This window comes from Mugil cephalus, chromosome 22, assembly GCF_022458985.1.
Source record: "Mugil cephalus isolate CIBA_MC_2020 chromosome 22, CIBA_Mcephalus_1.1, whole genome shotgun sequence".
NCBI classification, from domain to species: Eukaryota; Metazoa; Chordata; class Actinopteri; order Mugiliformes; family Mugilidae; genus Mugil; species Mugil cephalus.
The window spans coordinates 15606343-15632951 of NC_061791.1; the positions used below are offsets into that span (position 1 = coordinate 15606343).

The 26609-nt window shown below is 41.0% G+C and overlaps 1 protein-coding gene across 2 annotated transcripts in view; it reads right to left on the reverse strand.

The window, feature by feature from the left end:
* Nucleotides 1-26609, reverse strand: part of ptprz1b (protein tyrosine phosphatase receptor type Z1b) — a 65085-nt gene that overhangs the window by 21374 nt on the left and 17102 nt on the right. For both annotated transcript variants that reach the window (XM_047574766.1, XM_047574765.1), the window contains exons 2-9: nt 22104-22172; nt 7044-7223; nt 5722-5873; nt 5540-5635; nt 5382-5448; nt 4327-4484; nt 2847-2994; nt 829-1013 (exon numbers count right to left, since the gene is read on the reverse strand). In XM_047574766.1, the coding sequence (XP_047430722.1) occupies nt 829-1013; nt 2847-2994; nt 4327-4484; nt 5382-5448; nt 5540-5635; nt 5722-5873; nt 7044-7223; nt 22104-22172 (1055 nt within the window). The remainder of the gene's footprint in view (nt 1-828; nt 1014-2846; nt 2995-4326; nt 4485-5381; nt 5449-5539; nt 5636-5721; nt 5874-7043; nt 7224-22103; nt 22173-26609) is intronic.

Sequence of the window (26609 nt, forward strand, 5' to 3'; positions counted from 1 at the left end):
CGATATGTATCACGATATTTGAGTCAAGATACGATACATTGTAGCAAAATTGTGATACTGCCATATATTGCAATACTCTACAAAGTTCAATGAGAAATTTTAAATGCAGCTTAAAATACAATTTGCATATAAGTTACATTACATGACATTCATTGGACAAATTGAGTCTAAAAACCATATTAATCAAAATGAGCCATTTCCATTTCATTGCATTTGTACAGAATAAGTGGTGGTGGAGCTGTGGAAGTCGTTCACAATAGGCCCAAAACATGACTTTTTTCTTTTAAAATTGATATTAAGACATTAAAATTCAATATTGTATCGGAGAAAAATTTATCGCGATATATTGCCATATCGATATTTTTTTGCCGCCCCATGATGTTTGATAAAAATGCATTATAAGAGATATAACTGATGTAGTGTAATATAATAATATTGGCTGTAGTCCTTTGAAGAAAGGGTTACGGTCAAAGAGTTGTCCACATAAGCACACACACAGTACACACATATTGCTAGTCACAATAAGGGCTGGTCAGTGACCCGTTAAAAGGTCAAACATCGATTGTCATTGTCAACTAATCATTCAGCCACTTCGATTCTAACAGCAGTCGCACCATGAGAGGAACTGATGGAGAAAGAGAGCGGATAGATGGATGAATGGACCAACTAATTACATTTTGATATTTGCTGCAGGAGAAACAAACAAGCTTTGGCCATGGACCACGATGCAAAACATATTAAAAATTACTGCAACACACATGTGAGTGCTCTCTGAAGTGAGCAATTTCTTTTCTTTTTTGAGGAGAAATCCAAAGAGAGCTTTCATACCACGTCCTGGTCTCCGTCCGTCCTGTCCTCCATCTTGTTCTGGTCTCGGCCCTGCAGCCGCTGGTAGGTGACGGTGTACCAGTCGATGGTGGTGTCGTAAACCACGCGGGGGCGCTCCCACGTCACCACGATGGTGGTGTCGTTCTGAGCGTCAGCCTGAACGTTTTCGGGCTCAGAGCTGCAGGCTGGGGACAGAGGCACGTCGGTGAAAATGTTTAATTATTCATTTGTGAGAATGAGATGCAAGAAAACAAGTCAGTCATTAAGTTCTGCAGTTAACTTGGCGCTAATCGAAAAATATGGACTTCCATATCAGGGGGCGAATGACGCAATGACTGGGGAAGGGTATGAGCGTGTATGCGTGCATGAATTTGTCAGAGCCAAATGAATTTCTGAATACTTTATTTCAATTTCAAAAAGAGCTGCCATATAAATTGAGCTGAGAGGAGCAGGACCACTGAACTACAAAGCGGAGCTGCCTGGCAACCCAAAAGGACCACTTTACTTCAGGGTCGACTTTATGAAAATGGAGAGGGTCGTGAATTCTACCTTTTGATGATCACGATAAGGCTGACCTTGGAAGACAGCGTTGCAGCCTCAGTGGAAGCAGAAAATGGGTAATTTTTCAGACATGGACGAAAAATAAGATTAATAATGTAATATTTATATTGATCCCCGAGGGTAGATTCAATTTTCTCCTCCGCGCCGCCCAAAAATCTGCTATAAATTAGATTGGTGAAAGGCTTTAGAGAGTCTGGATTGAACTCTTTAAGGCCTAATAAGGAAGATTTTTTTTCAAAATCACGACATGCTGTGTGCTGGGAGGGAACAGAATTGTTGATCAATCGCAGTTTCTCAGTCTGTGCTCTGCTGCTGCGATCGCTGCTTGATCAAACTCACTTTCTGAGCTGTTTCTGAAATTCCACTCAGAGCAAGCGGCGCTGCGCGGCTTTTCATCTCCAAGGACGGTAAAGTGTGGCATCAAATTAAGCTTGTTGTGCTGTACACGCATCACCCCAGACCTTGAATGTGAACCCTTAGTTTCTCCACAAAGTTTGCAAAACGGCCTCTGAGACTGAACCACATTCTCGTGCCTAATGACTATTATGACTAAATATTGAAATCACTGTGACTGGACCAAGGTCTTTTGAGCTTTCATTTAGAGTATTATTCTGAAAGGGCGTAACCTCAGACAGTTTCAGAAAGTGCATTTAAGTGTCACTTCCCATATTTGTATCACACAGCTTTTTTTTTTTTGAGCACATGTTCAGCCCGTGTTGTAGTCTCCAAAGTACGGTACATATCGGACTCGCTTTACAGCAGCCACATATGCCAATCAGGCATAACATTATGACCACCTTCCTAATATTGTGTAGATCTCCCTTGTGTCTCCAAAACAGTTGTGACTCATCAGAAAATGGACATGGATCTTCTGAGGGTGTCCTGTGGTGTCTGCCAAGAGGATGTTATTAGTGGGGGGCGACTTTGGATTCTATGGGTTGAGGGGAGAGGCCTCTGTGGATCATCGTACAGATACTTTATCAGTTTGGGATCCAGTGAATTTGGAGGCCAAGTCAACACCTTGTTCTTCATGTTTTTTTTTGAGTTGTTCCTAAACTGTGTGTGTCTCTGGGTCAGGCTGCATCCTGTTGGGGGAGGCTTCCGGAGTGTCACTGCGAAAATGGGGTAAATGTTATTTACTTCTCCTGTCCGTGGTCATAATGCTGTGGCTGATCTTTGTGTATGTCGCCTGTGTAGGTGACACAGATTGCATGAAGTACATAAATATAATTTATTTATATTCTCCAAAGAACAGGCTTAACAAGATGTAACAGCGCCACGTCACCATGACAACACATGTTACTCTTAGCCATGTTGCATGTCATACCCTGCTTTACAACAATATTTCTGTTTTCCCTCAGTAAAAAAAAATGATGAACAGATAGAGGTTTGAAGTAAACAAGTGGAATGGGTATGAAGCAGAAATAACTTTGTCTCTGGGACAGGTGATGACATACTGGGCGTGAGCACGTCCTCGACTCCGGTGTAGGAGGCAAACACCTGACCCATGAACTGCTGCTGCTCCCTGAAGTTGTTCTGCAGGTAATCGGTCAGCATCACGTACCCCGCCTGCTCCATGGTCATCACCTCGCAAAACAACTCCAGCTTCGGTGGTAAAAAAAAAAGAGTAAACACAAACTGTATCAAAGAAAAGAAACATGTGCACCTTCCTTGCCTCTATCCAGTTGCCAAAGCAAACCCAAAACTGATGCGTGTGTGCGTGTGTGTGTTTAAGAGGCTTGTTTTGGTGCCAGGCTGAGGCAGAAAGACAGCGCTGCTCTATTTTTGGTTTGTTCAAATGTGCGCGTGTCATGCCTTGCCAAACCGTTTCAATCACGCGAATGAAATCGCACACACACAAACATCAACATGCGATACGCACACAACCACTGGCAGGGCCTCGTTCAATCTCCATTATTCTGCTACAGAACTGATGATTATTACACAGATGATTTCATCCACAGTCAGCGTTCCTCTGGGGTCCATAGACGTCTTCAGCGAGGAATCAAATGGCGGTAATGCTTCGGCGTCAGCTTGTGTTGCCGTTTTTATCGGCTCGTGCCACAACAAAAACTTGTCATGTAACTTCTGACTAAATCTGTCACACCGCATCACTTCAGCGTGAGATGTGGGGATTTTGTTTTGTGCACACATGTCAAAGACATGACAACCTCAAGCCAGCCACAAATCACAGCCACACACGACGACTACAGGCAGCAGTGATGTTGCTTTTGGTGATAACATCCATATATTTTAAAGTTTAAACTGAATACCCAATGCCTATGTTGCTTGCTATGTGAGCTTTTCTAGTTCTCTTTTAAAACCAATACACAAGTATGGCATGTGTTTCACCCATTAAAACCGAACAGATTGCCGGTGATCCGTTAAAGCTCACAGTTTATGAATTACCGTAACTCACAATGGTTTGTGCTATTGACAATTTGTGTGTGGTTGAAAACTGGGAAGTTGTGCTTTTGTCTGGAAAATCTTTATGACATCTCAAAGGTATAACTTACTTGGTTTATACTAACCAGTTCCTCCAAACAACTATCTCTTCCTGGGTCTCCCCCCAACTATAGCCAACAGCAGCGGTGCGTCATCATTACCGTAATGGCAGATTTTTTTCCAGAAAGCTCAATAGCCACAGTTCAGCCAGGCTTTGAATTTTGTCCATTGGTGAGTAACTTTAATTCAAATAACAAAGCTTTTTTTTATTTTTTATCTGAGGTCTTAAAGGGTTAACTAAGCTTGCACGCTTTCATCAATCCGATGTCGGTTTATTAGTTTTACTTCAAAAGCTTTTTTGCAACTAGAATGAAAATGCTAAAAGTGTCTTTTTAAGGACTATGAAGAATAAAAGAGTGGATGAAAACCTAGATTCTTTTCTTTAGAGCCTGCTGAAATGACACAAAGAAATCAGTGTTGCTCTTAACTGACCTGTGTTTCTGATATGGCCACGGTGTGTTTAAAGACGATCCATTCCACCACTTCAGAACAGGGGGGTGACGTCAGTGAGCCGTTGTAGATGTAGTACTTATCTGTGTTATTAGGCAGCAAGGACCTCAAGCTGAAAGGCTCCGTTGACTCACTCTTGCCTGGTAAAAGCAATAAATATCTTTGTAAGGATGCAGCATTTCCACTATGAAAGGTACCGATAGATCAAACCGAAATACAACTACCATTCAATTACTGGCAGCAAACAGCCTGTGTCTGGGCCCCAGGACTTCCAGTTGAAGGCTTTTAATAGCTGTGTTTCCACAGCAGAGAATACGAGCCAACAGCTTCCAACAGTAGATAAGTCAAAGGAAGGACTAATGGGCGGTTTAGACTATGCGCTGTGATTGGTCCACACGGTCGTAGCATGTTTCCGCTTTAGTAGTTCCGGCGGTCTCTCAACTCCACAATTTTAGATGATTGTTTTTGATCAATAACGACGGAACACGTCGAGCAAAGGTTAACTGAGGAGAAGAGACAAACATTTGTATGGCGAAATTTCTGCAAAAGCTTCGATCACCATTGGTGAAAGTGAAGCATTAGTGGAAAGTGAAACAGGAAGTAGACTGGCAAAAAAAGACACAGCGCTGACTAGCGCTTTGGTGGCGTTGCTGTACAGTGAGCCAGTGCACAGCAATAAAAAGTTCGCACAGGGATTGGTTACATGCGTAGGTTACACTGTGTATGTCCCACAGTACCTGAAGGAGCCTTAAGGTACTTTTCAAAAGTGCATGGTCACGCACTTGAGATAAAATGCTTCAACTATACAATTTGCCGACATTAGATTTAGCATTTCAAGCATTTTCAATCTGCTTTGCTGCTGCTACTCGTCTCTCTTCCAGACAATAGACTATTTTCTTTGTGTCATAGATATCAAAAAGTCTAAAGGAAGCTTTGAGTTCCTTTAATATGTTTTCTCTACCGGTAGAAAAGCAGCCTGTCATCATCTACTCTCAGCTACATATTCATTTTTCTATAGTTCTGCAGTAGTGGCTTACCAAATCTGCTGACAGCGTTGATGGCCTCTAGGACAGGCCTGTAGTTTTCATTGTCTTCAAGGGTAATCTACCAAAGGGAACACAAGCATCAACTGGGAACCAATGATATTGCCTTTATATCTTTGGCGACTGGATTATAATCATCCAGTCAAACCTACCTCAAAGAGCACAGCCAGGGCAGCGACCCTTCCTCCTTCCTTGATAGCATCATCCAGACTTTGGTAGTCATCTGGATCATGACAGTAGATCTGCATCTGAACCACGGCCAGAAACACACAAGCTAGCTTTACGCAGCGTTCTTTGTTAGACTTAACAGATGCTGTGTACCACTGTCCTTTACCTCCAGGGGATATTTCATCCCGTTCACGCTGTGTTCGGACCCATCTGATGAGGCGTTGCAGCGCCCCCAGTGGAAGGTGACTCTACCAACACGAAACCTGGAGCTTAGACCTCCTCCACTCACAAAGAACTCCCCATCCACATTGATGGCCACTGAAACACACACATGGACTTTAGTTTCAGAACATTAACTGGGGGATTTGTCACATGGCATGTCAAGATTTTGGATGCTTAATTTATTTTATTAAAAAAGAATGTCTCACGACAGGATAGAGCTTTCAGTATCATGTTTATTGTGTCGTATATTTCTTTCTAACCCTAACCCTCATGTCCTGCCAGCCATGCAATATCTTTTTAATACGCAATTTCCTGTCGGTATTCACAGAGCAAAAATGATTAATTTCGCAGCTTTTAACATATAGATGCACACACATCCAGGCACACAAGGCTACAGCCCATGCAGCACGGAAAAGATGGTGATGATAGCTCAGGCAGCTTTCATTCGTTTATCAGGCCAGACATCACTCTACGTGACGCCTCTCCTCTCGGTGTCTCTTCACATCGTCCTCATTTCTCTCCTCTGCCTCTTCCCTCTCCATATAAATGGACATTTTCCCTCTTGCTCTTTTGCTGCCACTTTTTTTTTGTAGCTCAGTTTCATTTCTCCCTCTTGGCATTGATTCTTTCTCCACACGATCTCTCTGAACTGCTGTCCCTCTGGTTGCTTCTCCCGCAATTACATAGTCTCTTTCTCTTCGTTCTCTTTTAAATCCTAGCTGTTGCTCCCCTTCATTAACCTCAGAGTTGTGAATATTTTTTATTTTTTTGTTACGTCTGTAAAGTTAAGCTTCTTTCCACATCTAGGGATTAAGACATCCACCACCAGTACTCAGAAAAAAAATCGTTTCCATAGATGAATCTGCCACATGATGTATCTTCATATTTTTCCTGCTGGTTTATAAGCTTTAGTCTGAGATTGAAAAGAAAATACATGTGAATCAGCTTATCATTCGATTCCACGTAAGATCACAATCCAAATGTGGCATCTGCAGCTTTACTTGGAACTGAGACTTTTTAGGAACGTTGACAACTTTGTTGAAGGTTGTGGTTATTAGACCATTGAATAAAAAACATTTCAAGCTTTCAAGCTTCTTAGAAGGCTACAGCTTCACTCTGGCCTCGACACCGTAGCCTGAACTGCACCTTCCTTAGAAATATAACTGCACTTCACAGCGATGCAAACCACAACACCTGTGATTGGCCACAAATTCCGGAGGAGCAAAAATGTATATTTTAAGGAAAGATGTACAGCAGAAAACATACCAGTCTTCCCATTGTTATGGATGATGGTTGACTCTGCTGTCAACTTGTGAAAGCCTTCCAACTGTAGGTTCTGGTACTGCAGCCTGACCTGGGTGAAAGTCTCATCGATGTCCACCGGTGACTGTCTGGCACTGTTGCAGGACGGATACTTCCTTCCCCAGTTGCGTTGGTTCAGGGTACCTGGATAAGTAGAGAGAGCTTTAGTGTTGCTGAATTTTGAGCAATCTTGAGCTCTGTTGCTCTCCAAGAAGATGTGGCCCCTTCTTGTTATGGATAAAAAGTGATCCTGCAGCAACATTCTGAGACTAAACTCAATGCAGATAGCTTTATGGCGGTATGTAGTATGTGTTATTATTTATAGACGGCAACATGCTTGAGTCTTTAAATGTACCAGTGAAGTCCAAGGAGATATGCATATTGCTGTTTAGAAACAGCACGCAGACAGTTGAATGAATCTAGCTGTACAGTGGCAGATGGTCAAGCTGTAGGCCAAACATTACTGACCGGCTTCAGGTCACACTTTATGCTCGCACTCTGTCTGCTATAATGTGTGTGTATAGGTAGAGCATTATTTCATGCTTTGTATACTGCGTGTTCATATATTGGTGCCCTGTACAAGTGCGGATGTGCATGAACTGTTTTTTGAAGTGTGCTGCAAGGAGTCGGCTTAAACTTATTGATGTGGTGTGGGTGGGTGTTTTAACAACGCTCACATAAATAATGTAAATGAGGAACAGCCTATAAAATGCAAAAAAATAAAATAAAAATTAAAAAAATAACGTAATCAAAGGTAGGATTCTTCTTGTTAGAGCTCGGAAGATGCTTATCACGAGTGTTTGACCACCCATGTCTGGGTGTCAGTCAATTGCTTATTTATGAGCACATGTCAAAATTTACAATTCATGTTTAAAGTTAAAGACATGCAGTGTGTGTGTTTGTGAATTTATTCATGACTCTATAACACATAATCTGCATTTTTATCTACTGACTGAATTCTGCGTGACTTTATTATTTCTGCTTTTGTGGACACACCTGTATGTACTTTCATATTACATTCATGTGCAAAAAAATAAAATTAAAGATCACTTCAAAGATTTTTTCATGCTCAGTGAATAATAAAAATAGTACAACTGTAAAATTGGTTCCTCTGGGGACAAAAATACTAAAATGTCTCTGTGGTTTCACTGAATTTCCTTCAGGATAAATAAAGTATCTAATCTAATCTAATCTAATCTAATCTACTCATAGAATCCTGGGTTGCAATAAGTAACCAACAGTAACTGGGCAGATATGCGGCAGTAGGGAGGTTAGCCAGCTGTTATCATGGCTCTTATGGCTCAGATAAGGTTTGCCGGTTCAGTGACAGTCATACATTCATAGTTGGACATTTTAACATGCCTCCTTAGCCTATTCCTACTTAGTATTCAGGTACAGCTGAGGCAGCTGCCCTCTTGGACAAGCATGTAGTATTTATGTTACAGACTCTGGTAGAGTTAAAGTGGGCTCTGGGAAAATCTGGATTTAAATATGAGCGCCCTGACAATCTCAATCTCAAATGTAAGTATTCATACTTGGTCTGAGAAATTCCTCTGAACAACTATATAGAAGATAGGCTTATTGTAAGATTTTACATGGCTACATAATTGGATGCTTCTTATCCAACATATTGTCATTAGCTTGTGTGTGCTTTCCTGGGTAGTACACAGTCAAGACAAAGAGTCTAATGAGGTCAGAGCAGATGGTTTAACTGTAAGTGGTCACACATGACTTAGCAGGTATTGGCTTTAAATTCCTGGATGTGAGTGTCTGCTTGTAACTGAGTATGTATAACGAAGTGGGTGAGAGAGAAAAAAAATTGGTTTAATCCAAGTTCTGTTGCTTGTGGGCATAGTTGAAATAATGACCTTGAGTATTATATGTGATGTGAAAATGAAAATAATTCATAATTTATATAGCTTGATAAAAATTAAAAAATGTCAACTGATGACAAAGTGTAAGATGCCAATAGGAATATTGAGAGACCTCTTGTTTGGGATGCATATAAACAGACCACACACAGGTACAACAGACAGAGACACAACAAGGTCCAGCTGAAATGGACATTCCAAGGCAAATGGCCTTCCCATACTGGCTATTCAGGTTACAGAGACATTACCACATTTCCTGTAGCCTTCTATCACTATCAGTGTGATAAAGTCAGCCAACAGGAGCGGACTTACTGGTTATGGTACCATTAAACATGCTCACAGGCATCCATATGTGGGTTAATGGGTGAAGGAGATTCAATAAAATGCTCTGCATAACAAGCCCTATGGAATTGCTGCCATTTACCAACATACATTTATCTTTATAGCGTACGTGTAACAAGCCAGATGTGTTAATTAGTCAGGTTTATTTATGGACACTGGAGTGTGCCTAGAGGGAGGCTTGCTTTTTCCTGCTGCTTTAAAACTTCACGCTAAACTAAGCTAATTGATTGCCAGATATAGCTGCATAGTTATAGTACACATCAGAGAGGAATCAATCAGTCCTCTTCTTTACGACTCAGCAAAGGCAGTGTTAAGCTATTCCCTTTAAGTAACTTGCTCACTTATATAGTCAAGTCATCCAAACCCACCCCCTAAAATTGTGGTATTTGCTCAGTTGTATTTTCTTTCCATCTATTTCTAGCCATGTTCTCTATTAAGGTGCCACTAGAGTGGGACCTAGATGCGTGCTAGGTGCGAGCCATTTATACTGGTTCACTTGTCAGTCTGGCTCACTCCGTAACAACACTAGCCAGCACTGTGTCTTTTTTGCTTCTAATTTTTGGTTCTACTTCTTGCTTCACTTTCAACAGTGTCAACTGAAACTTTCTCCGAAATTCGCCAAAGATGAGTCATACAAATGTCTGTATCTCCAAACCTCCTCAGTTAAGCTTATTGATTCTTTATAGGTCCAAATCAATCAATTTGAAAATTGCGGAGATGGAGAAGCAGCTGGAAATATTAAAGCGGAAAGACACTACCGCAAAGCAGGTCAATGACAGCTCTTGCGCTTTCTAGCACGTAGTTACATTTCCGGGGAAGTGCGCGTCAGCTCTAGGTCGCTGGGTCCACACGGGCACTGCATAGGGGTCTGCATTGTTGCCGTAGCCTCTGTGTCAACTTGCGGTGTACCCCAGGGCTCCATCTTAGGCCCCATCCTATTCGCCCTATACTTGCTCCCTTTAGGTTCCATTTTCCAACAACAACATCTCATATCACCGCTATGCCGATGATACGCAGTTATACCTCCCACTCGAACCTGGTCATAGTAATAACTCCACCTTGGACTCCATTCTTGACTGCCTCCAAGACGCCAAAGTATGGATAGCAAATAACTACCTCCATTTTTGCCCCCCAAAACTCCCCTTGAGGTATAAATCTGATCTTCGACCAACATTTAAAATGCGATAAATAAATAAATTCTGTAGTGAAAAGTTGCTTTTTCCAACTATGAAATATTGCAGAACTAAAATTAGTTCTCTCTCTCTCTGACCTTAAAACAGTTACCAACGCCTTGATTACCTCTAGATTGGATTATTGCAACTCACTCTACTTAGGTACCAGCCAGACATCTCTATCCCACTTGCAGTTGGTCCAGAATTCTGCTGCCAGATTGCTAACAGGCACTAGGAGGAGAGAACATTTAACACCAGTACTAGCGTCCCTTCACTGGCTCCCTGTGAAATACAGGACAGAGTTTAAGGATCTGTATTTGTTTTTCAAGAGCTACATGGCCTAGCCCCCCAATACATCTGCAACCTACTTTCCCCCCTCCAACCCAAGATCTCTTAGATCTTCAAATCAGCTGCTCCTGACTGTCCCCCGGTTTAGGCTATGAGGAAAGGGTGATCGTGCCTTCGCCGTAGCTGCCCCAAAGCTGTTGAACAGCTTACCCTTTGCAATCAGATGCTTCTCCACTGTAACCACCTTCAAGGCCAACCTTAAAACTTTTATGCTCTCGCAGGCCTTTAAGTGTCCTTAATTAGCCTCAGGTGTCATCTCCCCATGTGTGTCCATTAGTCTTTATTTTCCAGGCTGTGCCAGCCATGGTTATTTTACTCTGCACCTGTTTGTAATTTGTGATCGTTGAATTGTACAGAACTATGGTCACCTTGGTTGTTTTTAAATGTGCTTTATAAATAAATTTATTTGATTTGATTTGATTTGAACAAAGAAGTATAAATTGCCTATGATTAATACAGCCCCGATAGTACTGGAACTAGACCTACCAGAATCTTAAACACAGATATGGATTCTGGTATCAGTACTGGGACCAGATACTGATACCAGTATTGTTAGAAATATGTGATATCGCTGACAATATCAATCAAATCTTGTGCTCAAAAACAGTTCAGATACAACCATGCTTGATAGCATTTTACCACAGCATGTAACCATGTACTATGAACAATACTCATAAAATCTGGTGTTACAATATGTAATATTAGCTCTGCAGGTAGGTAGTGGCAATAATGCACCTCCATCAGTAAAAGGAAGAAAAAGGCGAGCGATGAAGAAGAAGAAAGAGGAGGAGAGGAGGTAAATGGCAGTAGGTGGGTTAGCTGGCTGTTAACGTGGGCTCAGAGAAGCTTTGCCAGTTGGGTAGTAGCAATCAAAATATCTATATATTTAAAACATTTTGCCTTTGCCTACCCCCTGGAAGACACTCTAGTGTAGCTCAACTGAGAATCAGAGATCCAAGGAGCAAACAAAGTCAATTTTAGCAGCAGAAGCAGCCACTCAATCTGCAACTATACTCAAACACAAGTAAATACTCATATCAGTACTTAGAATTGATACCCTAGTTTCAAGTTTTCAAATTTGGTCCGACAAAAAGACATCAGGACATCCCTAAACCAAATAGTTTCAGTTTCATAAAATAACAAACACAGTATCTGTTACTGAGACATCAAATACCACTTCACTATTAGTAGTTTTGAATTCAGTCATTATTGACGAGACTATTAATCATCTTATTGTATCAGTTGAATGTCGACTCGTATTTTGCATAAAAGTGTTACTACTGTACAAGTGCGCATGGGGCGTGTGCGTGATGGGGAGTCGCTGTGCCAATAACCACATCTCACCCCTGCAGCTTCATCTGTCTGAGCATCACAACACCACACACAAAAACAAACAAACACACACACACACACACACACACAGTTGCTCTTCTGACATAATGCTGCCATGGCAACAAGTAGCTGACAGGTTGGAGAAAATGACAGAAAAACATTCCTTGAAGCTGGAGTTGGATTTAAATGGAGACTCATTTCATTCTTTTAAATCCAAAAACACCCACTCGCATTTAGTCAAGGTGGAAAATTTAGACGATTAAATATGGAAATTGCGTTTCCTATCTCCAAGTTGCATTTTAAAGTAGTTAGCCGATGTTGACAGTGTTATTGTAGGTGAAAAATTAAAGACATTAAATATGATAATTATAGAGTTTTTATATATTTATATAGTGTTTGTGTCTTGACTGACAGAATAGATCATCTCACAAAAGGAACAATCTGTATGATTTGTTTAAAATTCAACATTATGACACAAGTAGCGTTCATTTGTTATGAAATGACACAAAAGACCAAAAAAAGGAGTAAAGATGTAAACTTAAGGAGCAAACTTTTCTGCAACAGCCAGAAGAGCAGCCGGCTGTTAAAGTGCTCCAGACAGAAACCATTTACACCTGATGCTGCTGCTCCTTTTATCCACACAACAGCCCAATCATTCCAGCTCAATCCTTCCTCTCAGGGGAGGAGAGGTAAGACGAGAGAGGAGGAGAGTGCATGGAGGACAAAGAGAAGAAAGGAGATACACAAGCAGAGGACAAAGAGGCTAAGGTAAGAGGAGCAGAGCAAAGGTGATAAAGAAAGAGGTCTCCCCTTAAAGGAGAGTGGCAAGTAAAAAGCACGAGACAAAAACAGGAACAGACAAGATGAGGAGGAAGATGGAGAAAGAAGCACAGAAAGTAGACAAATGAAGGAAAGTAGTGTGTCTGTACAACACACTGATATACTATATAGATGTGTGTTTTGTAGACTAGAAATTGTGTATCTCTATCCCCTGCCTACGCGTACACCAATTAAGCTCCCATGGACAGCACAAACCCACAGAGCCGATTTCACCCTCTGTGAAAAGGTTGTGCACCACTGAGTGAGCTAACTGCTCAGGAAACATGCAGGATTATTAAATTGAATAATGTAGGTCTTGACTTTTTGGGGGGACTGTCTGCTCCTGTTTGCATCACTGGCGGCAAAAATAGCTGAATGCGTATAAAATATTAAAAGAAAAAAGAGAAAAAAAAAAAAACAGCTGCCGTCTGAGTTCAAGCCACAGCCGAGCTCTTGAATCTGTATTATCACGCAGTAACTTACGCTGCCTGGGCTGGTGTTTATATTCTGTCACAAATGCTAGTCGGCGCTGTGTGTTTTTTGCCAGTTGGTTAAATTCTTTCAGCTTCACTTTTCACGATGGTGACTGAAATTTCGGCGAACACGAGTCATATGAACGTTTGTATTTCCAGACATCCTCAGTTAACCTTTCCTCTGTCTTCCTTCTTTATTGGTCCAAAACAATCAATTCCATAGTGGCGGAGATGGAGAAGCAGACTAAATACTAAAGCAGAAAATGTAACAGTCAAGCGGACCAATCACAGTTCTTGTGGTTGGTGTTGCTGCAACGCATAGTTACATTTCTGGTGTTGGAGTGTCAGCTAGGGCACTAGGCCTTCTTCTCCCGAGTCTGGCTATGGCAGCCTCGTATAAAGGTTTGCATAGGTTACTTTTCAGCATCCTAGCTAGCTAAATGTAACTTCATACATTTCTCAACAGAAGAAGTTCAGATTTATGTTATTGGTAGTTTGGACAAAACAACTTCGACTCTGAAGTACAGGAGGATGCAATACGATCATTTTTTGATTGGAAAAGCAAAGCATTACCACCTCCCATATCCTCAATAAAAGGGTCGGGACAAAAATCGATGAGGGCATATAGATTCTATTTGGTGAGATGTGTACCCTGAACTGGAACATTACTTGGGCAGCGAGTGATGTTTTTACAGGTCCACAAGCCTTAGGTTTATTGTAATAACCTAACCTAATTAGTAAAAGATGGTCTTGCTTGATAAATCAAAACCATCTATAAGATAAAGCCTGTCTGTATTTTGAATGTAATCACAGCAAAAATATACCCCTCCCATTTATTATTTACCACTTCCATGTAAAGAAAGCCGTGAGGACTGTTTGCTGACATAACAGTGAGGGCAAACATCATATCAGTTAGAATGTAATAGCTACTCTGCATATAGAATTGGTAAAAATGCACCTTGTGTTTCTGAGTAAATGGAATAAACAAACCCATTCTCTGAAACCTCGATATCCACTGCTAAATTTTTCTATTAGAGAGAGATGGCTCTGTCGTACCTGGTGTCATGAGTTCTGATTAGCATCTCAGACGGCTGGAAGCCTCTTCTGAGCACAGAAATTGCACCTTTGTGCGAGAGGAGGCTTCACTCACTTTTATTCAGCGGAATCAATGTCTATGAATGCATTCATGGGACACAGACACACACTAACTGACTCACACATGAAGGAGGGACTCTGAAGCTGACAAGATCTAAGCTCCTAAATGAATGTATTATAAATGGCTGAGAAAGGGGGCGCGCACACACACACACACACACACACACACACACACACACACACACACACACACACACACACACACACACACACACACACACACACACACACACACACACACCACACTCATTCAGTGAGATCTACTATAATGACGGACTGTCACACACATCAGCAGCCACCCTATCTGACAATCAGACCTGTCAGATTATTCATGGGAAAGAAAAAAAAATGGGTATGAATCAGAGCCATATGCTCTTCATGTGATCTTGACGGCTTGTTCTGAACTTGTGAGCATGAAAAGTCTCCAGAGTGTCTCACTCAGTTAAATATTAAACACAGGCAGACTGGCTATGGAAACTGGTTAATTGTTTATCTGAATATACACCAAAGGTTTATTAAAGTAATAAAAGAAAAAAAATCTAATATCTGTACTTATTAGTTTTCTAATACATTGCCTTGACCTATGAAAGTACTCATATGAGAATTATCTGTATCGTTTGATGCCAGTCTACCAACCCGCGAACACTGAAGAAAGACATATATTGTACTGGCTGGGCTGGTAAATATGTGGAACGTTTTGGACATTTTTGGATACTGAGCTCATCACGTGTCCCACCGTTTCCTGTCACGCACATGCGGAGCAAGTCAATGTGCAGAAACAACAGCAAATGAACTCATTAACCTCGTCGAGTACTGACGAAAACAAAAAAAAGGAACAAAGAAAGCAAACGCGGAGCGGAAAGTGTGTATTTGCGAATAGAGGAAGACACGCACATACACACCTCTGCATCATTACCTCACGTCTCCCAAAAGGCTCCAGGAGCTGCCACGCAGGCTGAGCAACAACTGGAGCAGAAGACAAGTCAGCCTAAAGTATTTGGTGACTAAGGAAGCAGTTGAGAACGTGGTGGGTGGTGAAGACGTGGCGTGGGGATCGAGAAAGTGGCAACAGGCGGACGCACGGGATGAGAGATGAAAGAAAACACAGCTAGCTGGCTGAGAGACACTTTAATAACTTGAATCAAGGATATAAGAGCTTTCAGGCTCTCATGGGGCCAGCTCATCTGACTTTCAAATGGCTACAATACACTGAAGTATGTTAAGTAATCTCAAATTATTAGCATCATGATGAGAACTATAATGAATCAATTAGTCATCCAGCGGTGGCGGTTTTACCCAAGAACCAGCTCAGTGTTCATTGTCTGCTGTTGCTCAACACTCATCTTTTTTTCTCTCCTCTCATCCCGACCACCCCGAGGCTCCTTCCTGTTAAAAGGGAAATGTTCCCCCCCACTGTCGCCACGAAGAAAGTGTTATCATTTGTGGTGGAAATCAACACCGCCGCCAACTTTACGTTACCTCTCCGTGTATTCTCCTCAAAGGAGAGCGTTCAGGCAGCATTCAAAATTGATTTCCATGTTTGCTTGGGGGCAGTGGAGCATACAGACAACACAGCACCGACATTATCGCTATGTACAGGTAGGGTGCATGTGTCAGCTTATTTACACAACCAACAAACACGCAGACCGACACAGACATGCTAAGTTATCAACAGGAAAATATTCGTTCCCCTGTTGCTTTTGCCTTTTGGAGCTGTCAATCAATTGGCCTTGGGCTAGGGCTATCTCTTTAAAAGCTAGCAAATCCATCACCATCTAACACCACCAAAAGGTATCAACGCCTTGAGTTCTGTGTCGCATCTGCTTCTTGTGTCTATGCCATAATACCCCTACAAATTTAGCAAAAATCGACCGCTAAGTGATTACAGTTGACGTACTACAATACAAAAGTTTACAGCAGGAAACGCAGTCCACGATTTTGGTCCCTATCACCAAACTCACCATTCTGGTGGCAGGCTCGGAGCGTTGGGTACAGATGGAGTGGACACGTTGTTGACAGTATGTTCTAATCTAGAGGAGTGGTGGAAAAGGAGCTAGCTCTGTCAAAACACAAGCAATACTTCCATGTTTGGCCTGTTTCATTTGGAAACATGGTGTGGGAAATATACAAGATGGTTAGCTAGGTAACCGGAGCCTGGAACGTCCACTAGTGGCAAACTGGCAGCTAAAAAGTGATGGACGAATCGCTTTGTATGCAGAAGAGGCTTAAAGTTGGTGACTGAAATGCTCCATGGAAATGCTCTTTCTTCATATAACACCCTGTCATTTGACAGTAATAGCTGATATAAAGAAACCAATTGGAGCAGCTTTGAATTAAAGGCAATTCTTTGTGGTTTAGCTGTCAGTCCTCATATCCAGTCAGTGAAAAACAGGCATTACTGCTGCGAATGGTAGCGATTTGATGGACAGTGGGGCAGTATGCCGCTTCAAGTGCAGTGAGAACAGATTTAGTAACAGATGTGTGAATTTCGAGGCTCGTCGTTCTCAAGATGTTGCACATTGGTGATCATTTCATTTACAGCCTTGAAACTAATTAAAGTAACAGCAGAATTATAATGTCCACCTCAAGTGATCTACTAGGAATCTCCGTTGGCATGTACTGACCCCCTGCCAAAGACTATGTAAGCTGCTCTTTTGCTGTCAAAGCAGCCCTGACCCGTCAAGGCTGGACTACGCTGGACCTCTATAAGTGTGCTGTGGTATCTGACACCAAGACTTTAGCAGCAGATCCTTTAAGTCCTGTAAATTGCTTGGGGGAGCCGCCATCGATCTGAGTGATTTGTCCAGCACATCACAGAGATGCTTCGTTGGACAGAGACCTGGGGGATTTGGAGGCCAAGTCGACACACTGAACTTGTTGTTGTGCCCCTCAAACAATTTCTGAAGCTGCTAAAACAGGCCACTACCATCAGAGAAAATCCTTTCTGTGAAAAGTGGGTACGTGGTTGGAAATAATGCTTAAATAGCATATATGAAAGTAACATCCACATGAATGACAGGACCTAGGGTCTCCCAGAAGAAGTTCATCCTAGTGGCATGACTTCCTTGGTTAAGTTACGCAAATGCACCAGGCCATCCACGTCATTCACAGATTTTCCTTCCTTGGATCACTTCGACACGTAACTGACTACTGCAGACTGGTAACACCTTCACAAAGGCTGCAGTTTTGGAGATGCTCTGACCCACTCGTTTAGCTATCGCAATTTGGTCCTTGCCATATTCATTCCTTTTTTTCTACTTCTAACACATCACCTTTGAGGTCAAAAAGTCCATCTGCTGAGTATTACTTGTCATGATGGCGACATTGTAAGAAAAACATGACTTTACATTTGGGAATTTTGAGTTGTTTTTGTTGGTCGCACTGAAATATACCACATGATGTCGTAAAAAAAGACACTATATTAAAAAAAATGTCTTCCTGATGTCTTCCCTTGATTAATATCCAATAATTTTGTGAATATATAATGTTTACAGTGAATACATTTATGATGACATACAGGCAAAACTAAACTTAACGTGACTAACAAGAAGCATCTAGAACTGATCATTCCTCTGAGGTTAGGCCAGATAAACCCCTCACAGCCTCCTCTTACTGTCCTTATCAGTCTGGTCCTAATGATTGTGCTGCATTAGGAGCAGCGTTCTGTTCCACTGAAGGGTACATACAGGATGTTTTCTCGGAAACGGCTGAACAACTTAACCAAACGTGTGATCTGAGTCCCAATGTGAACATATAAACCCTCAGTCACAGCCTGTCTCTCCTTGCAATCCTGTAATTCCGAATGTAAAGATATGAATTATACAAACGTACGAGGACAGGAAGGACTCATATTTAAAATTCATGCACGCCTATGTGCGTGCCCAGACAAAGCACAGGGGGAGTATTGAAACCTGCATGGCCCCAGGCTAGGACTTGGGAAGAGACAGGGATATAGACACAAAAAGCACAGGGAGGCAAAGCCACAGACACACAGGTAAAGAAAAAAGAAACAGACAAAAAAGTGCTGAAAAAATCTAAAGTGAATTCAACATTTTGATTCAATTATGTTCCTTTTGTATTTTTCTTTCTTCGCATCATGTTGCAACTCCAATGTAAATTGCATCTAATATAAGTATGAGTGCATCTATTGTGATGGTTTATATTGATGTCACAAAAACCACGCGCACACACACACAAAAATGTTATTCATCATCTAGCACTGTTAGAGTGTTTCAATAATACTCCTGTAAAGATTTCCCATTTTCCCGGGTTATCGAGGTTATCAGAGCGCACAATTACACACAAACACATGCACACAAGCACACATAACAGATGGGGCCCTAAGGGGTGGCTTCCAGGCAGAAGGATTCCAGGGACCCCCTGGAGACAAAGCAGGGAGTAATGATGAGGACAACACAGAGGAGAAGGAGGAGGAGGAGGAGCTGGTAGGATTCTTTCATGCTCAAATGTAGCATACCGACAGATTTATTGCAAGCACTTTAAATACCCATTAAGGCTACTGGGATTTTAATTTAGATCGAGTGAAACTTAATCAAGTCTGAAATGGAAAACCTTGATTGAAAAGCTTCAGGATTTTAATGTAAAACCAGAGAAACACAAACACAAACATTTTCATACAAATCTGCTTTATGCATTCAAATTAGATCTAGCTGCGGCACACAGTGGCTAATGTAGATGCTTTCCACAGGAGCTGGTGGATACCAAACGCTGAGCAAAAACTCAATTTAGACATCTAACTATTTTCACTTGGAAACATTAAAAAGTAAGGCCATAAAGAAAGTCTTCTTTATCATAATTAAACCAGACGTATTAGACTTTATATCTTAAATCTCACAAGAACAGCCAGTTATTTAATGATTTGTTGCTTCATCTCGGGCCGCCATAAAGCCACATTTTAAACTGGTTGTGGAAAATCTAACCACACAACCGTGGTTTCAGTTTGAATAGAGGTATTGTGATTTCAATGTCGCCTAATTTCAAACCTTCCTCTACCGTCCGACACTCACTCCGTCGCTCTCTTGCACCCCCCCGCTGCCTCTCCTTCTTTTATTTCCCTTTTAGTCCCCCCCCCCACCTCCCCACTTCTGACCTAACTAAAAAGCTGTGCACAGTGCCTCACAATGAAGTGTGTTTCTTTCACATGTTAATGCTTTTACTCACGGCTCAGCACACAGCACAAGGCAAGAAACAGAGCTGGTCGGAAAAACAAGATTGAGAACACATGCGCGCACACACACGCGCACGCACACACACGCCAACAGTGGCTACAGTTACAGTGAATCGAGATGAACTGCCACTGAGAGGGCTTCAGTTGTGATGATGAACTGCAACAAGCCAATGGAGAGAACAATGAGAAGGAACGAGTATAGTACAAAGAAAGAAAGATATAGAAGCAGGAACGACAGAAAAGAAGCAGCATATCCATCATGTTGCAAATGGTGCATGTGCATCTACTGATAAAACAATTAGCAGAAACAGGTTTATCTGAGTGCACGCATGGAAGTGAATCTGGGTTTAGTCACTCCCTTGCCGTAAGTCCATTAAAACCTGGCTCATGACCAGGCTCCACATTAAACCTCAAAGTTAACGCCAGTGGATGTTTACACCCATGAAAAGCGGCGAATACGTTAACGTAATTAAATTAGTTGTAATTGGTTTTGCTACACTCATTTGATGTTCGGTGTGTTATGTTTCATTATTATTTTATTGTAATTAACATATTTCAAATTTTATTCATAAAGTTCTCTAAGCGAGAACTCGCAGGAGTTGCACATTAAAACAAATCAAAGCTGACGAGGATTGCAGATGGCAGTATTTCTTTTAGCTTGCAGCTGACACTTGCGTATAAAAAAAATCCAATAAGGAATGTAATATATGGTGGCCATTCATCTACCATTAAAAGTGTCATCATTAATAGGCAGTGACACAGCACATTTTACTAGAGCTGCAAACTACTGATGGATGTACTGCAGTTACTCTTTATCCGGGTTCTAAAAATTAACATTCTGACAAACAGCGGATGGTTGAAATACTACCATATATCCATAATGAGGAAAATTATAGCTATTTAAAAATTTCTGACAGGCACAACTTAGCAGATCTTCATCATTTCAGTTGGAAGGGAGTAAAGGTCTCAGCCTCTGCTCAGGCTATTGTAAAAATGTCCATCTTCATTTGACCAAAAGTGAAAAGCTATACAGATAGTATTTAATACCTTTAAATCATAAAACACACTGACAAATAATGGAAATGTGTGATGTGACGGGGGTCTGTAAATTGGAGAAAATAATTCGTTGAGGTGGGTGGCAGGTGGGCGATTTAAGCTCCACTGGTGCAGACTTTGTCATGGTTTGGGAAATTTGAAGAATATTAAGCGAAGGGATGAAGACAAAAATAGCAGCAAGTGATCATGAGGGACATTAATCCTTCAATTCACACTTGAAATAATACTGCATACATTATATATAATATATCTTTTAGAGCAAACATTTTATCCAAAACTTCAACACATTGTTGATGTCCACATGAGTCACAAATATCTATTTCTGGCAAATAGTCAGTTTTTGCACTGTACTAACATTCACGATTACAAAGCTAAACCAGACCAGCTTTTTCTTCACCTATACAACTAGCTGAATATTTTCTCGTTACAGCTACACATCAACAAATCATGGGCTGCTGTTTTAATTTGTAAGTGGAGGATGTTCAATCTGATCAGTCAATTAGTAGCCTGATTTATACACGATGACTCTGAGAAATACAGCATCTACCCCTAGAGGGTCAGATCTTATGCCAGCAATATCATACATCATAATGTATAATGAGCTTCAAATGGAACGTGTCAGCAGCATGCTAATTAGGGGTGCAGGTTAATAAGTCTAATAGCGATGCATTTAGCACACTGATGGCCTGTTGAGTCTGATCGCTCCTCCGGACTCCTCCTGACCAGACACTAATCTCTCCCTGTGGGACCATTACAGTCTGTCTGTGGCCACTCTTTGTTTCTGTTGGACCGCAGATTAGCTCGGTGGGGGCTCCGTGCTGAGTTAGCTGATGTCATCTAACCATATGGTCTGAGACAGATCAAGGCTCTCTCATGGGAGATGGTAACAGATAATTCCTTCAATTCATGTGATATTCAGACCTTTCGGGATGACATTTACCAGCACTGCTGTCTGTTTTGGGAAGGGTCTGTGTGACTTTAAATGCACAAGGCTACTCAGTCCTCAGGGCTTTCCTGTCTAAACTCTTTTTAATGCTCCTTTATTATACAAACTGTAATTACTCTTGGAAAACAAATTTAGTATCTTTGCACTGATTAACACAAAGACACAGTCATTGAAACTTATAAATGGTCTATTTGACAATTGAGCCAATAACATCTTAAAACTCTTGACAAAACATCTGAAATGATCTGTGTCGTCACATGACAAAAAATATGTCAAATATGATAAATAATGAAAATCAGGGGGAAAAAAAGTTACTACAGACCTGAGTAGGACCAGTCGGTGTCTTCAGGGCGTGTCCTCAGACCCTGGACTAGCGCTTCTGCTGCCACAACTATCAGAGATGGAGAGAGTGGTATTATCAGTTAATCAGTTTGTGTTTCCAAAAAGACATACAAATGCAACAGAAAGTGAAAATTTATTATAAAAGAAAATAAGTGCTACGTGTGCCATTTGAGCAGGGACAACCTCAGTTTTACAACTACTGAGCATGCTGGGAGAAAGACCAGCTCTGCTCAATAAGGAAGCAAAGCTAGAATTGCTAGTATTGTCATTTGTGATGCCATTATACTGGACATAGTCCAGAAAAGTGCCATAAAAAGACTTGAGTCTGTGTATGAACATTCACAGCCAAGGTAATCGGCTGTGTTGCAAGAGCAATATTTACAAAAGACCACTTTGCTCTGAGTCAACTGTTTGACGTTAAATTCGTTCTGCTGCCACTGCACGCAAATTGGTGTTTCAAGTTTTAATTTAGCAAACTAAATGAATGCAATTTTGTCTCCTTCTTCAGACAAAGAGCATCTCTAGCTTAATGATTATTTTCAAAGTAGAATGACTTGTGTGTCTTATACCCAGGTTTCTGGGATATGGCCAAAACAGAACAGCCGTCGACTAGTCGATAATGTTACACTTAAAAACACAGCAGAAAGTAATGCTTTGCAACAATGAAATCTATATTCTTGACCCTAACATATTGTAGTGTCTCACACAAAGGAAGCTATGGAAGCTATTCTGCAAGTTTATTGAAGCTTGAACACGGGCAACCTGTATTCAAGCTTCAATAAACTTGTAGAAAAGGCTGCAACACACATCATCACCATAAACACCATCAGTCTGACACTTCTAATATGCAGCTCTCACTCGGCAAACTGACGGCTCTACCAGAACTTTGGTCTCTTGCATGGTGCATTCACTGACATCAAGGACAAAAAAAACAAAAAAACAATCACTGTCTACAACCACAGCACTCAACATAAATACATGAGCATATCAACATTGTACACCTCAGATACTGATTAATATAAATCGGCACCATCAGTAACAGTTAATATTATTTTGCAGCATGCTGTTAGATAGGATAGTGTAGCCGGGAAAACAAAAACTATTTTCCGTGTATAACAGCAACGGTCTTATAACTTTGACGAAGAAATTCAACAATATCATTATGATTTTGTTGATTTATTAGGTAGTGGACTAGTCAGTGCAACCCCTAGTTCACACCTAATGCCACGTGTGAACGGACTTAGTGCTGTCGGCTTTATAATCTAACAGTAGAGCATTTTACAGGGTGCAGAGAGAACACCATCTGCTCTAACACAAATAAAGCCGTCTATTTCATGGAAGTAATTTTCTCTGTAGGATAGTAAAGGATCCAACGATATATGAAGTCGCAGCATCGGTCAATATATCAGGGTGTAACTTGCCTAACCGATTCTAGGACTGGCTGTGAATTTGCTTATAGCTTTGTGTCATCCTATAATCATCGAGGGTTCGTCTGTGACACGTAAGGACATTTTATGACACACACAGACAGACGCATAACTCTCTGTTCCTATTTCTACTTAAGTTTTTCTCCCTCGGTTTTCACATTCTGTCAACCAATTTTTCTCTCTCTTCCTTCTTCAAACCGGGATGATTCAGTGTTCTATGAGATGGTCACTAAATTAAGTATTTTGTGTGTATTAAATACATGCTGCATCTGAAAAAAAACACTGTTGGTGTATACTGCACTAACAAACATATTTTTCTATCATTTTAATTTGTAGCAGCAAAGTGACCTCATGTCAGCAACATCACCAAGTGATAATTGCTGGTGGGAAACTGTCCATATACAGTATACCCACAAAATATCAACACGGTAACACTGCCAAGACTTCACACCCAATAAGGCAACACATTAGATGTGTTTCTTACGCTTCATACACAGAAATATATACTTGAGTGGTTTGTGAGTGAGGTCTTAGTCATAAATATAGCCTCACACTCTGTAAAGTGCTTCAAACACAACCAGATGGCACAGTTAATGTTAACGCCGGGGTCAAACTTGGTAAAGCAGACTCAATCTGACGAGCCTGTTGCTGCACTGCCGTCTATTTTAGAGAGGAGGAGGGAGGAGTAGGAGGGCTGCATGCTAATACGGATTACAACATCAAAACTCATCATGAAGGGGACCGGCGGCTCGAAACCAACATGAATAAATAAAAAGAATTCAGGGGACTAAAACAAAACACCTTGTCTTTCTTTGATCTCTTTCTCACTGACGCAAAAATACCAAAAAACCTATCCTCAGAGACGATGAAAGCCCCGTGTAGAGTCAGATTTAGGTCACGGACAACTACCATCGTATCCGTTATGCGCAGATGAACACAGAATAATCCTATTGTTGACTGTATATAACGGCGGGAGATAAACACAGGATAAAACTGCATGTGCTTACATGACATACGCACTATGTGTTGTTGAACCACTGACAACATGTGAAGCACTGCATCCGCTCTGAACCCACTTTTTTATTTGTATGATGTGTAAAAGTTTAATGAATATTCAACCAACCCTGACGCAGCCAAGAGGAGATTTAATGTTGTATTTCACACTTGCTTAGAACCCTTCTGCTCCTTTCATATTTTTTTTTCCCAAAAAGAGACTGAGGCTGATAGCATCCTCCTCTGCTTTTGAAGGTTAGTGGAAGCTCTCTGCTGAATAGCTCAATGAACGGCTAAAAACAGAACACCATGTGGCCTTAAAAAAACCTGAAAAAGGTCTGTAAACATCTGAGCGGTGACTCATTCCTCACAATAACAGTGCTTTATTTATTTATTTATTTTTTATGACGATGAATCCAGAATTTGGTTAACAGCGCATTACACATAAAGTTATTTTAGCTCTTACTTTAAAGAGACTAAAATGGAGCAGAATGGGAATATGTACAGACAGACTGGATGGATTCCCCTGAGGAACAACAGACTGAGTTGAGGAAGATCAGAGACCAATATAATGTGAAAACAACTACAGCATGACCAGTCTAAACCTGACAATATGCTGCTTGCTGCTTTTTCTTTGTTTAACAATTTATTTGCAATCTGTGCATTTTGACTCACAAAATACATACAGCATATTTAAAAAATACAAACTGTCTATGGGACATTATTTTCAAACCCACCTTTTGCTACCAAAAACGAGAAGCTAACAACCTACAAACTGAAAGTGGTAGGTTACAGAAGGGTCAATTAGTATTGACTAGTAACGAGTAATACAAACTAATATTTTTAATGTGTTTGTGTCTAATTTTTTTTTCTGCTATCTCAAAATTATAATTCTCTTGGAGCTGACAGAAAATTTTAGAGGTAGGTCTGGCTATGTAAGACAAATACCTGTGAAGTGTGTATATATAATATATAGTTAATCAGACTCAATTCTTATCACAGTATGTATATACGCTAAAAGAATTTCATTATGTGGCATATTTCAACTGATACTGAATGAAAGATAGCTCTGTGTGTGTAACTGGATAGTCTGAGCAATGAAGTATGTAACATTAAGTGATTAAGTGATTCTTGACAAATGCCTTCTTCGTGGTTTCTACTACAACAAAAAAATGTACATAAGGAAGTTGGTCCTGTATCAACGCTACATCCAAGTGACATCATGATCTAAAAACTGCTCCTCTAAACACAAGACTGCAGCTCTCCTACATTCCCACTGTAAATTCTAAATATTTGATTATCGTGCTCGCGTTAGCACGAACGGAGACAATCAGAAAATTAAATGAAAGGTAGGCACTGGGGAGAAAGTAAACTGCGGATGTGCCATCAACAATAGCTTAATTAACGTCACGCTGTGAGGGATTTCACTCCAGTTAATTTGCCGCTGGCATCTCAGTGCAACATGTACAACACACACATATAAACACACTTGTTACTGCAATACAATAGTTGGAGCTATTGTTAGAGAATACAATTTCTATACGAAAAAGAATGAAATTTTGATCAAGTGTTTGGCTCCAGCTAGGAAAACTACAGGACTGCTGTGGATTAATGAATGAAATCTGAAAAATCAGAGTGAATGCATTGATTTGTCTAAAGTACTTCCATCCCATGCGGTCAGTGTTGAAATGTCAAAAACAGCGGCACATCTGCAGCATTACAATGTCCTCCTCTTCGCACAGCTTACCAACTCCTAACATCATCCGGCCAGTCCAGGTTTACCACGTAGCCAGATGGGCCAACTAACTCTGAATCAGTCGCCCTTTATTCAGGTCAGTCAGCTGATGCATCCCGGCATGATCATTAGATCAAAGTTTCTTTGAAATGGAAGCGGAGCTGCACTCAAACGCAGCAGCTGACCGAGTGAATTCTTATGAGGTGGCGATTACATCTCTCAGCCAGCCGTGTTGTCATAGATGTTGTGGGGGACTATTTTTGTTGCTCCTGCCTGATGTGTCTAAACTGGTTCAGGAAGTGACTCAAAGGAAGGAAGGAGGATATGAGAA